We start from the raw sequence: 12,366 nt of genomic DNA, 5'->3' as shown, positions 1-12,366 counted from the left end.
TTAGTACGGTGCTACGGTCGATAGTTTTCGCTAATCTGTATAGAGCATATGAGACCTCTTAGCATCTTAAGACCAATCTTCAAAGAAGCATGGTAATGGCTTTCAACCATGCCTTGAAGATCTTCCAGGGTCTCGGCAAACAATACAATGTCATCGGCAAATCTCAGGTGCGGCAAGAAGACCCCATGGATATTGATACCATTTCTGTCCCAAATGGTATCCTCTTGTCGCACTCCCCTTTTGATGGATATTGGATTGCTGAGTTTGTGAAGCCGAACTTGCATTGTTGCCGAGCTAAGTATATAGCTCCTGGAGCACATCCACGTAGCAATTGTCGATTGCGTAGCGATGGAGAGAGTCAAACACGGCCCAATGCTTGACACTGTCCGGGGCCATGCACAGGGTCCGGTTGTACTCGTGACTTTTCTCCATTAACTGCTTTACCGCATGGATGTGGTCGATCGTAGAAAATCCGCTGCGGAAAAAACTAAGTTACATTTATACAAATATTGCCCATTGTGGATAAAATGGGTGCATTTTATCGTATATCGTGTAATGCGTCACTCTCACACTTGCACACCTGTTAAACTGTGACAGACAAAATTATGTGTCGAAAGATGGCAATAAATTTACGTCGCTACAAAGTTTTCTTTGACGATACACCTCTATTTCAAATTATCTTTGGTATCTGGTAGCCTTTGGTATTTGGTGGTTTGCAGTATTTCTTAATATTAGGTACCATATTACCGGAATATCATCGATAATAATAAATATGATAATAAATAAATATTATAGGGACATTTCAATTCAGCACTGCTTATCTCATCAAAATCCGTTCACTTTTATCCCAATTGTTAATATGTTCAAGTAAAATTATTATCAAGATAAAGTCAAATTTGTTACCTATTCTTTCTGTTGCTGCGATTTGCCAGAAACATGATATTGTTATCAACTTAACCTCAACCTCTAGTTGCAAAGCTTTTATCACTCCGTTGTGTATGTGGTAGATAACGAAAAAAAAAAATATTTTTTTCATGTTTTTAAATTAAATTTTGTTCAGATTGATTCTGTTGCAAACTATACTCATCGCTTAAACATTCATGTTTTGCAGTTAATAGTTTAGGTATTATACCAAGTATTTAAAAAAGGTTATGTTTTATGGGAGGGTAATTGAGAACAACAGGATTTTTTTTTTAATTTTTCAGATTTTCATGAACATTGTTCCATTGGTTACTCATTCATCATTTATTGACACATTTGTATGCCATATTTAACGCTTTGTTTGTACTTAATTATTATCATATTATTGTACCCTCTACTGTTTTGCAAAAAAATACACAAATGTGACTTCTATTTTTGTCACAATTTAACTCACGTGTAATTTAAAATTACATGATACATGTATTTTTTCTGAACAAATTAAATGATGCATTTGGGGTTTATTCCACTATTTACAAAAAGTATCAAAACAGCGTGTTGTCGACAAAGTAAAATTATTTCCGCGATTTCGCAAATGTACCAAATGTCCCCAGTTCCCCTAAAGAACGTTCCAAAAAGATATCAGTGTGTATGTAATCTTTTAACGTTAACATTTCAATGAGTGATGGTCAATTGACGTATAAATACAGCTAATACGCGACTTTTGCAGCCATTAATTTTCTTCACACGAACGTGAGCGCACTTCAGCTGATTATTTGGTAAGTTTTTCTTTTAAGTAAATGCAATTCAAATGTACTACCTACTACTACTACTAATTTAAATTTACTCTTATATTCATCATTATTTTTAGGGTTTCCTATTTAAAATGGCATAAATGGAACCCTTATATTTTTGTTGCCTGAATCAAATTTTTAAAGGAGTCCCTAACGCCAATGGCCTTCTCGATCTGAATCCCTTAGTTTTCTAATGGGTTTTGTAGCTTATCATAGTAACAGCAACGGCTGTAAGCAAAATAGTATATTTACTTCGAAGTTCACTGTCTTCGAGATATTTGGCATCAAAGTTGAACAATTTTAGGCCAAAAAACTGGTTAACCGGTCATAACTTTTGTGTTAATTAGTTTAAAATTAAAATCTTTGACCAGTTTTTAGAGACGTCAAAGACGAACCCAAATGTGTATATTTCGTACATGTAAAATCCTTGACAGCAATCTAGTAACGAAAAAAGTGTATTTTTAGAGAATGTAAAAAAAGTGTTAATTTCTTTCAAAATCGGGCAGACCCTCATGGAGATAAAAGATTGAAGAGCCGATAACTGATTGTCTAATAATTATATCTAAATGTGTGCAAATGAAGTAGTAATGACTCAAAACTAGTCAAAAATCGATGAAAAACGCGGGGAGCCCCTTAAATAAATATTGTCCTTTCCTGCCTGAAACACAGGAAATCTTAGAAAAGGTATTTTCAATCACCAATCTCTTATAAAAATACTTAGCCTTTAGGAGAAGCCACTAATTTTTCAATAAATTATTGGTATTTGTATTTTGATAATTTCATAGATTGACGTTTAAATAAAACTTGCACAGTCCGTGCTATCAAAATCGCTGCCAACTTAGCTTGGTTTGACTTAAGTTGTTTTTAATATAAAAATTCAAAATGTATTATCATTTTATCCTAGGAAGGGGGAGAGGGCAAGATAAACTAAACGTATAACGTGTTGTTCTATAAATATGATATAATAATAATAATAATAATAAATAAGCCGAGAAGGACAAGTCCAGTAAGTACCTAGACTTGGCTCACGAGATAACCGCCATGTGGGATGTTGATTCGACGATCATTGTCCCGATAGTTGTGTCAGCGAACGGTCTCATAGCGAAGAGTCTCGACCAACACCTAGAGAGACTCTCGCTAGGTGGCTGGATCAAGGGTCAGATGCAGAAGGCAGTAATTTTGGACACGGCGCGTATAGTACGTCGGTTCCTCTCTCTGCGGCCCTGACCACCGGCAGCTTGGGCCCTGCCCCGCTGCTGGCGGCACCCTAGGTTAGGTTTTTTATAATGTGTTTATATCTTTTGTATTGTTTTGTAAGTGTTTTTATATTTTACTTTTATATCCATATTATAAAAATCCTAGCCTGAGAAAAGAAATGAATAAAGGAAATAATAATAAATATTATAGGACATGGTTACACAAATTGACTAAGTCCCACAGTAAGCTCAATAAGGCTTGTGTTGAGGGTACTTATACAACGATATATATAATATATAAATATTTATAAATACTTAAATACATAGAAAACACCCATGACTCAGGAACAAATATCCATGCTCATCACACGAATAAATGCCCTTACCAGGATTTGAACCCGGGACCATCGGCTTCATAGGCAGGGTCACTACCCACTAGGCCAGACCGGTCATATATGTAGGTTTGTTAAAATTCCTTATATTTACTGTTTACAGCCATGTTGAAGCCGACATTATCGCTGCTCCTGTTGGGGCTACTCTGTCTCCACCTTGCCACCGCTCGCCCACAACCCGACCCTTCGCCTGACAATGACCAGCAGCAACCACCGGCCCGCTCTGGATCTCACACATCTGACAGTAACAACCGCGACTGTAAATTAATTTTCTTCTGTAATGATGGAGCTTTAATTCAGTGGGGTAATCATAATTCGGGATAAAATGAAGTTATGTGACGACACGTAAATGCCGTTTTACTGTCGGGTTTCTCGATTCTGTTCATTAATTTCATTGTATGTTATGAAGCAAACATGATGTAATTCAATTTGTTCTTAATAAATATAGTAAATAAAACGTACGTATCAATTTATTACCCAGATCCCAGACTGCAAGATAAATACAAGAACGTTTTTGAGTGCATCAAGCATACAATTAATTTGCGCTTTACATTACTTGATCCAGAAAATATCAATATTTGATAATTATTATTAGTTGTACTTGCACACTATATAAAAAGGTCAAATACGGCGTTCTCTGAAAACAATTTCCTTTGGCAGAATTAATCTTTGAGTTCCTAAGATGTACCTATTTAAGAAGTGGAGCCACCTAGATTTTTTATGCAGGTGGGGGGGGGGGGGGAGGGTGTTGCAGCGTCGGCGACGTATGAGGATAATAAATTGTTTAAGTTTAGGAGCTAAGTCAAATTTGATATAATTTTCAACTAAATCAAAGGATGTAGGCGTCGATTTCATTTAAATTGGTTCAGCTTATTGATTACCCATAGAAACTTCCACCTCCCTTTTCACTTTTAAGGGATATTTTTTGGGAATAAAACTAGCTAACTAGAGCGTGGGGGCACAGTCCCTTCGCCCGCACTGGTTCCGATTTGCTGCTCCGTGTGATGCGTAAACCTGTCGCTGCCTTGTTCCATTGGAGTCGCATCTGTCATAGGAGTGGATACCTGTTCCTCCTCAGCAGGTACCACTGTTACCGGCGCATCAGCGTGCTGAGTTGGAGTCACGTCGTTCCGTTGTACTAGTGGCAAAATAATTGCAGGCATTTCTGATGTGGTCTGGTCCATTTTAGAGGTACTTGGTTGAGTCGCCAAATCACGTGATACTTCCTCCCCTTTTAGTTTTAACAGTTGATTGGCATGTCTTTTAATAATGCTGTGAGAGTCACATAACTTGACCGTGTACAAGCTTTTACCCATCTGATCTATTATAGTTCCCTTTGCCCAATAGTTTTTTTGTGCACTGTACATTTTAACTAAAACTATATCGTTCACTTTAAAGTTAACAACTCGTTTACCGCCGTAGTATTTACACTGCGAAAACTGGTTCTCTCTTACAACGCATTCGAGTGCTGCGTCAGCTGTTACTGGGCAATGCATAGCTAGTGTGTCTAATCTACTTCTTAACTTGTGGCCAAAAATGACCTCTGCTGGTGACTTGCCGGTTGTGCTATGCACTGAATTTCTGTATCGCATCAGAAATTCGTGCATTTTGCAAGTGAATGATTTCGGATTAATCCCAGACAAAATGAATGATTTCAGCGCTTTTTTTATTATTTTGACATAAGCCTCAACCTGTCCGTTGCTACTCGGATTATACGTTGGAGAAGTTAAATGAGTGATTCCGTTCCTCAAACAAAAATCCTCAAATTCCGCTGAGATAAAAGAAGTACCATTGTCAGTACATATGGTGTGAAACAACCCAAACCTTGACATTATCTCACATATCTTTTCTATAACTACTTTAGACCCATATCCGTTTGAAACATCAAAACATTCAGGCCATTTTGAATATGCATCAATAACAATTAAATACATTCTATTATTTAAAGGCCCTAAAAAATCTAAATGTACTCGATGGAATGCGCGCGGCGGAAACGGCCAGGGTGTGAGAGGGGCGCGTGGGGGCGAAGGTCGTAAAGAAGTACATATTTCGCACGAAGCAACAAACTTATCTATATCTGCAGACATGCCCGGCCACCAAAACCGGCTCCGAGCCTCTGCTCTCATTTTATTAGACCCTAAGTGACCAATATGTAGTTCCGTTAGGATTTGGTTACGACATATAGTAGGAATCACGACCTTATGACCCCTAATTACGCATGACTTTTCAACTGCCAATTCGTTTCGAACAGAGAAAAATGGCTTTACACAGTCACTAACTTGACTAGGCCACCCTTGCATCACATATGTGCGTACATTTGAAAGTACATTATCTGCCAATGTCTGTTTACCTAATTCGTTAATCGTTATTAACTGCTCATTCTCATAAACAAAGTTAATGTAAGTAGCTTTGTCGGTGGCTACGGCCGGCTCCGCATCGGCTGTTTCCTTATCAGTTACTCGTACCGCGCGGCTGAGATAGTCAGCTGCGTTGTGGGCACTACTTACGTACTCAATAACGAAGTTATATGACATTAGGTAAATGGCGTAACGCTGTAACCTATTTGCCGTTACCTCTGGTATTCCTTTGTCAGGATTAAATATTGACAATAAAGGTTTGTGATCAGTCCTAAGTACAAAAGGTACTGATCGCCCATACAAATAATGGTGATATTTGCGTACTGCATAGATTAATGCAGTTGCTTCCTTTTGGATCTGACTATAGCTCTTCTCGGCTGACGTGAGCGACCGGGACGCGTACGATACAGGTCTTTCGATACCATCGGCCCCAATTTGGGACAAAATCGCTCCAAGACCCCAAGGTGACGCATCAGTAGTCAAAATCAGTTTGGCATCCGGATCAAAATGAGCCAACGTTTTATCTGAAATTAATTCCCGCTTAATGGTAGATACAGCTATATCATGCTCTTTTTTCCATTGCCACGGAACATTTTTTTTCAACAGATTATGTAATGGGCTTAAAATAGTCGATGCATTTTTCACAAAATTACGGTAATAATTTACCATACCCAAAAAAGATTTAAGTTCGGTGATACTGGTGGGGATTTTTGCATCACTTATTGCTTTCAGTTTGTCTTGACATTTGTGAAGACCATGTCGATCTATTTTAAATCCCAAGTACGACACTGAGTCTTGGAACAACATGCATTTTTCTTTTTGCAATACTAAACCTGACTCTTGCAGCCTATCAAACACTTTATTTAGCCTCAACAAGTGTTCCGACCGATCACGTCCGGTTACCAAAATGTCGTCTTGGAAAATTAGAACACCCTCTAACCCTGATAGTATTTTATCTAAAGTCCGTTGGAATATTGACGCCGCCGATGCTAGACCAAAAACTAGTCTCGTGAATTTAAACAATCCTTTAATCGTGTTTATTGTTGTTAACAGCTGCGATGACTCACTTAACAATAACTGGTTGTAAGCCTGCGATAAATCTAGCTTAGAAAACTGCTGACCGCCGTGTAACTTTGCGAATAGCTCCTCGATGCGCGGTAACGGGTATTTTTCTATCACTAACTGTTTATTTAAACTAACCGAATAATCGGCGCATAGGCGTATACTGCCATTGTGTTTTAAAACGGGCACTACAGGGCTTGCGTAGTCAGAAAATGGCACTGGTACTAAGATCCCTAGATCAACTAATCTATCTATCTCGGTTTCGACCTTTGGCCTTAATGCAAACGGCACAGGTCGTGATCTAAAAAATACTGGTTTGGCCTCTGGTTTTAAATGCAAATCGACGTAAACATTTTTACAGCAACCTAAACCATCTGTGAATAGTTTCGGGTACATACGTTCTGCTTTTTCAATTATGTTTTCTACCTCACATTTTTTTACTCTCACCATTTCCAAATTAAATTTCGCGATAAAATTTCTACCTAACAGAGATGGGCCGTTATCTCGTGCTACGAAAACCTGTAATGTAGCTGTCTCACCGTCATACGTAAAGGGCAGGTTGAGGGTACCTAGGATCGGAATGTTGCTATCATTATAACTAATTAGAACTGTGTGGTTCGGGCGTAACGGTATGTTACTGAAATGTGAGGCATACATTTTGTCTGGCATAATTGTAACCGCCGAACCTGTGTCCAGCTCAAAAGTTAGGTCATACTCCGCAACCTGGACCGTCACCATCATCGGTTCACCACGTGAAGAACGAATATTATACACAACAAGCTTACCATCATCGCCAGTATCAGCATCAACATCACCATATTCACCATCGATATAATTCTGACGAAACACTTTCTTGCCTGGACACACACGCCGTAGGTGACCTTTTAAACCGCATTTACCGCACTTATAACGAGAAAACTTGCATGTAGCCGCCTCATGTCCTTCATAACCGCAAGCCGCGCAAACCACTTGTGGTTTTTGTGTTATGCTGCCGCTACCGAAGCTGCCTCCTGCGCCGCCGGGCCTCGCGCTACGTGGGACCGACGCCATCTTGTACACTGGCATGTCGGGACATGGCAGCGTGCTCGACGCCGCTGGCGACGCTTGTGCAGCGCCCTGCCGAGCACACTGAATCCTCTCCGCTACTTCCAATGCCTTGCTGATGGTCAATTTCTCCATATCCATGGTGAAGAGCTTATCTCGCTCGTGCCCCGGCGTCATACCGAGTACAAAGCGATCTCGAAGAGTTTCATCTAAAGTCGTGGCAGAAAAGCCGCAGTCGACCGCTAATCCACGAATGCGTGCTACCCATTCTGCCATACTTTCTGTAGGTTTTTGAGTCGACGAGTAGAATCTGTTGCGCTCCGCAAACCCGCACTTTGCCGATTTTAAATGATTATCAAGAAGTTTCACAAGGTCATCATACTCTAGGGTTCCCACGACTTTGGGTAATGCTAAATCCCTCAGCAGTTTATAAGAACCCTCGGTAAGACTGCTCAACAAGATAGCCCGACGCTTACACTTGGCCTTGTCAGCCGTGGCGTCTATATCGTTGGCCACAAACCATTGTTCCAAACGTTCTTTAAACACTAACCAATCTTGCACTTCATGATTAAACATGGTTAACGCTCCTATTGATACTTTAGCCATGATCACTGTTTTATTTTTGCACGCGAAATAATTAAAGGTACAGCCCAGTCGCCACTGTTAGTGGGGGGTGCGGGGGCGGGGCAATAAAATGAAAGACGTGCGTCTCGCGTAGTTGTATCTATTCGACTAACTCGCATGCGGTCGTAGCCGCACTCTTAATACTAACAAGTATGTTCTTTTTCCTGGAGTCAAACTATCTCTTTTTCAAATTTCATATAAATTGGTTCAGCTGTTATTAATTCCGCATAAAAACTTCCACCTCCCTCTTCACACCCTCAAAAGTCGATTTTTGGGACAAAACCTATGCTATGCTCTTGCATTTTTGTCCCAAACCATACCTATAGCATAGGTTTTGTGTTAGGTAGGTTTAGTATAGAGATAGTTTAAGTTTTATTTTTACTAAATTGGTTCAGCGGTTTCAGCGTGAAAAGGATTTTTTATTAATTTTAATTATTATATATATATATATTTTTTTTTTTTTACAAAAACGGGTTTTTTTCATATTTTTCATGTTTTTACTAAGGAATAGTGTCCATATGATACCATAAATGAATTCGGCATCCCCGTTCTATACAAAAACCATAGCATACTTGACCTAGTAGTTTAAATGATATAAGTAGATATATCATGATAAAGTTGAGAGCCCACCCCTACCTCTCGCCCCTGAAAACTTATATAAAAAATCTTGGAGGTTCCACTTGTTCAATCCATTCTGCCAAAGGAAATATTTTGTGCACGAAACACGATATTTCATGAGGACTAATACAAAATTAGATTAAAAGTAAACTAAATAGTATTGTCAAATAATATTAAAGTTCTAAAATAGGCTAAGATATGTATGTTCACGTATACGGCAACTATCCTCCTTAAAGCATTGACAAAAATCTTATATTACCGGTGGCGACAGTGGAGGCGAGGCGAGAAGCTACTCTCGTTTTCGACATAGTTGGGTTGTAACACTCACTATGTCATTCGCCAAAGGTTCCTCCACACTGACCACTGACGTAGTACCCAAAACAAGAGCTGAGGAATTGGCGTGCGGGTACACGCCCACACCCGCCGCCAGCCGCAACGAGGCCCTGACACCAGGGCCTCGGACACCCCCAACTTGGTAGTAGAGTCTTCTACAGGTTCCCTAATGGCACCAGCCAACCAGCCGAGGACCAGGACGACAGGACAGCAGCGGAGACAGCCGCAACAACAACAACAACAGCAGCAGCAGAGGAAGCCGCAAGCAGAGCCAGACATATTAGTCACCGCGGTGCAAACCGCGGTAACTGAGTCCTTGAAACCAGCGCTGGAAGAGTTCGTACTAGCGATTAAGTCTCTGTCTAAGTAGTCATAGTCATAGTAGTCATAGTATCTTTATTCATGAACAATACAGAATTGTGTTTGAATATATGTACATAAAGTGAAAAACATGAGAAAATCAACAACAAAGAACTTATCAAATGTAGGTACCTACAAGTAAACAAATAAATCAGTCTAAAAATACGGCTACATTTAAATACTAAATAATAACAAGAGAAACAATACTTAAGACTTAAACAACATTAAACACTTTATCTACCGTATAAAAACATCAAGTCTGGCTAATACCCAGAATTTTATCCGTCACGGCCTTGATGTAAAGTAGATCTAGGGGCAAACTCTCTGCCGTAATCAATGATTAATAATTATATTTAATATGTCTGTGCCACACGGAAGTTACTTAAAAGATAAACCGATTATAACTACAATCATATTTATCGGATACCAAAGTTTCATTGAGTTAAATACTCTAGTTTTCATTTTCAATATGAGGACGGAGCAGAGGGGGGAGCAAAAAAGGTGCATGTGTATTTTATAATCTATTACTGATCAAGCTTGTAGTATTTCTTAGTATTAGCATAAAGTAAATATATATAGAGTAACAAACCCATAGTAGTCTCGATTAGTTCCAGAGAAAATCAATAGATGTCACTCAGAGCACCATTTGGCCTACATCGGTATTTATTTTAATTGAAATCTCTCCAATTATCAACCAAACGTGTATAATTCCAATTGATTGGCATATTACAACAAAAAAACCTTTTAAAAAGGCCATTTAAACATAATTAATCGATGCGGAAAAAAATCGATGTAATATCGCAAGTTTTATTTTAAGCGCCATCTATCGCGCCATTTGGCAGTTTAACTTCTTACCAGTGTACGAGATAGCTGGATTGTTTAAGGATAAGTATCAAAAGATGTCACTGTAGTTATCCTACATATAAACTAAAAATATTTTGTTCTTAGAAAAGTTACAATAATTATTTATATCGCTATATATAAATATTTATATACATAGAAAATATCCATGACTCGGGAACAAATATTTGTGATGAACAATCAAATAAATGTCCTTATCAGGATTCGAACCAGGAACCTTCTGTTTCGTAGGCAGAGTCACTACCGACTAGTTGGCCGTTGAAATAATATATTATTTTGAGTCGGATCGTATAATCCGCCATATTACATTATGGCTAGCCGTTATCAAAAACAGGGCCGTCTTGAAATGCGGCGGTTCAACAATTAGCCGTATTGAATGCCGTTTTATTTTGTAAGTATGGTCATTGGTCACCCTACAATCTAAATAGTAGTACGATCATTGACATATATATCTAAGGACGGGCCTTACGGACAATAAGAATGGGGCCAGTACAGCGGTGTCACGCACATGAATTCCAGCCAATCGTGCAGTCTCGAATTCGAGAGTGACACCACTGAACTAGCGCCATTCTTAGTGCCTGTAAGGCCCGTCCTTAGATATATATGTCAATGAGTACGATGCGATGCGACTAAACGTGGGCCGCCTTATTGACGAACGTATCACAATGACAATCTGGCTAATCGTTGAACCGCCGCAATTCAAAACGGCCCTGTTTTTGATAACAGCTAGCCGTCGTGTAATACGGCGGATTAAACAATCCGACTGCGATATGCGAAGATACACTTTTTTTATTCTTATACTATGTGTAGAACACTACTAATATGCTAAGTAGATGACCTATTATGGAAAGGGCTCATAACTAGAGATGCCACGAATAGTGGTTTAGGCCGAATACCGAATGTTCGGCCACACCGTAGACCGAAGCGCCGAATATTCGGTAAAAAATGTGTACTATTGTGAGATACATTTATTATGGAAACTGGTAGACTACTAAGGGATATGTTTGCTAAGATTGAAGTCTATACACACACACTACTAACGAACAACTTTACTATGAAATTTGTCTTCATTCGTAAGTAGATGTAATAGATAATCCTCTATCTAAATAACTATCTCCATAGCAAATTTTATCTAAATCAGTTCAGTGGTTTTAGAGTTGGATGGAGATAATATTGGTTGTAGCAATTGAGTAGACATCATTGAGGGGGTAAACAAAAATAAAATCATTGTCAAGTGTTTCTTTTTTATGAGGATTTATTACTATTAAAAAGATTTTCGTAGCTTGTCTGTATCCATTGAGGCAGGTATAAAAATTGATACCATTTTTACCTCAAAATATTTTAATTGGGTAATGAGATGCATTGACCATATCTCATCTCATTGTCCTGCCCCATACTATATTGTTACTTCTAGTAGCTAGAGACTGGTTCCTGAAATAAGAAAATATATTTGTTAAAAAGTTCTATAACAATACTTATAGATACAGTTTTCCTAACCTGCATGTTGACTTGACAAGAATAAGTCTACAACAGACAGTCATAGAACTTGGGCAACCAACATCAACACTGAACAGACCATTCGAAAACATTCTTGAATGTCCTTCTTCTTTATGAAATTGGAAGCATTCTCATATAGATTATGTTATTCACAACAATGCGTGCCTTGACTCGTATTGTCATGTTATTAAAAGTTAGATATGACAAATATGTGCATCACCTTTTTATAGAGAAGGATGCAAGACTGTATTTTTTTGCGTCTACTGTACCTAGGGCAGTAAAGTAAGAATTGTCTCAGATCAGATGTAAT

General features: G+C 38.7%; 1 protein-coding gene and 1 long non-coding RNA gene across 2 annotated transcripts; one reads left to right on the top strand and one right to left on the bottom strand.

The window, feature by feature from the left end:
- Window positions 1–926: 926 nt before the first annotated feature.
- On the top strand, window positions 927–4,126 carry LOC133522995 (uncharacterized). Its single transcript, XR_009800175.1, has 2 exons — window positions 927–1,697; window positions 3,404–4,126. It is a non-coding gene; the product is annotated as an uncharacterized LOC133522995 (long non-coding RNA).
- A 132-nt stretch (window positions 4,127–4,258) lies between these two features.
- Window positions 4,259–8,541, bottom strand: LOC133522994 (uncharacterized). The gene is made up of 2 exons (XM_061858489.1): window positions 7,505–8,541; window positions 4,259–4,739 (listed from the first exon to the last, which is right to left on the bottom strand). The coding sequence occupies exons 1-2, from the start codon at window positions 8,367–8,369 to the stop codon at window positions 4,726–4,728; spliced, it is 879 nt and encodes a 292-aa protein (XP_061714473.1). The 5' UTR covers window positions 8,370–8,541; the 3' UTR covers window positions 4,259–4,725.
- Between the last annotated feature and the right edge of the window lie 3,825 nt (window positions 8,542–12,366).

Source organism: Cydia pomonella, chromosome 11 (genome assembly GCF_033807575.1).
Source record: "Cydia pomonella isolate Wapato2018A chromosome 11, ilCydPomo1, whole genome shotgun sequence".
Taxonomy (NCBI): domain Eukaryota; kingdom Metazoa; phylum Arthropoda; class Insecta; order Lepidoptera; family Tortricidae; genus Cydia; species Cydia pomonella.
The sequence above is the reverse complement of the archived record's forward strand: the minus strand, read 5'-3'. Positions and strand labels throughout refer to the sequence as shown.

Coding starts and splice junctions, on each gene's coding strand:
- LOC133522994 (XM_061858489.1), bottom strand. CDS start 8,369: ATGGCTAAAGTATCAATAGGAGCGTTAACCATGTTTAATCATGAAGTG.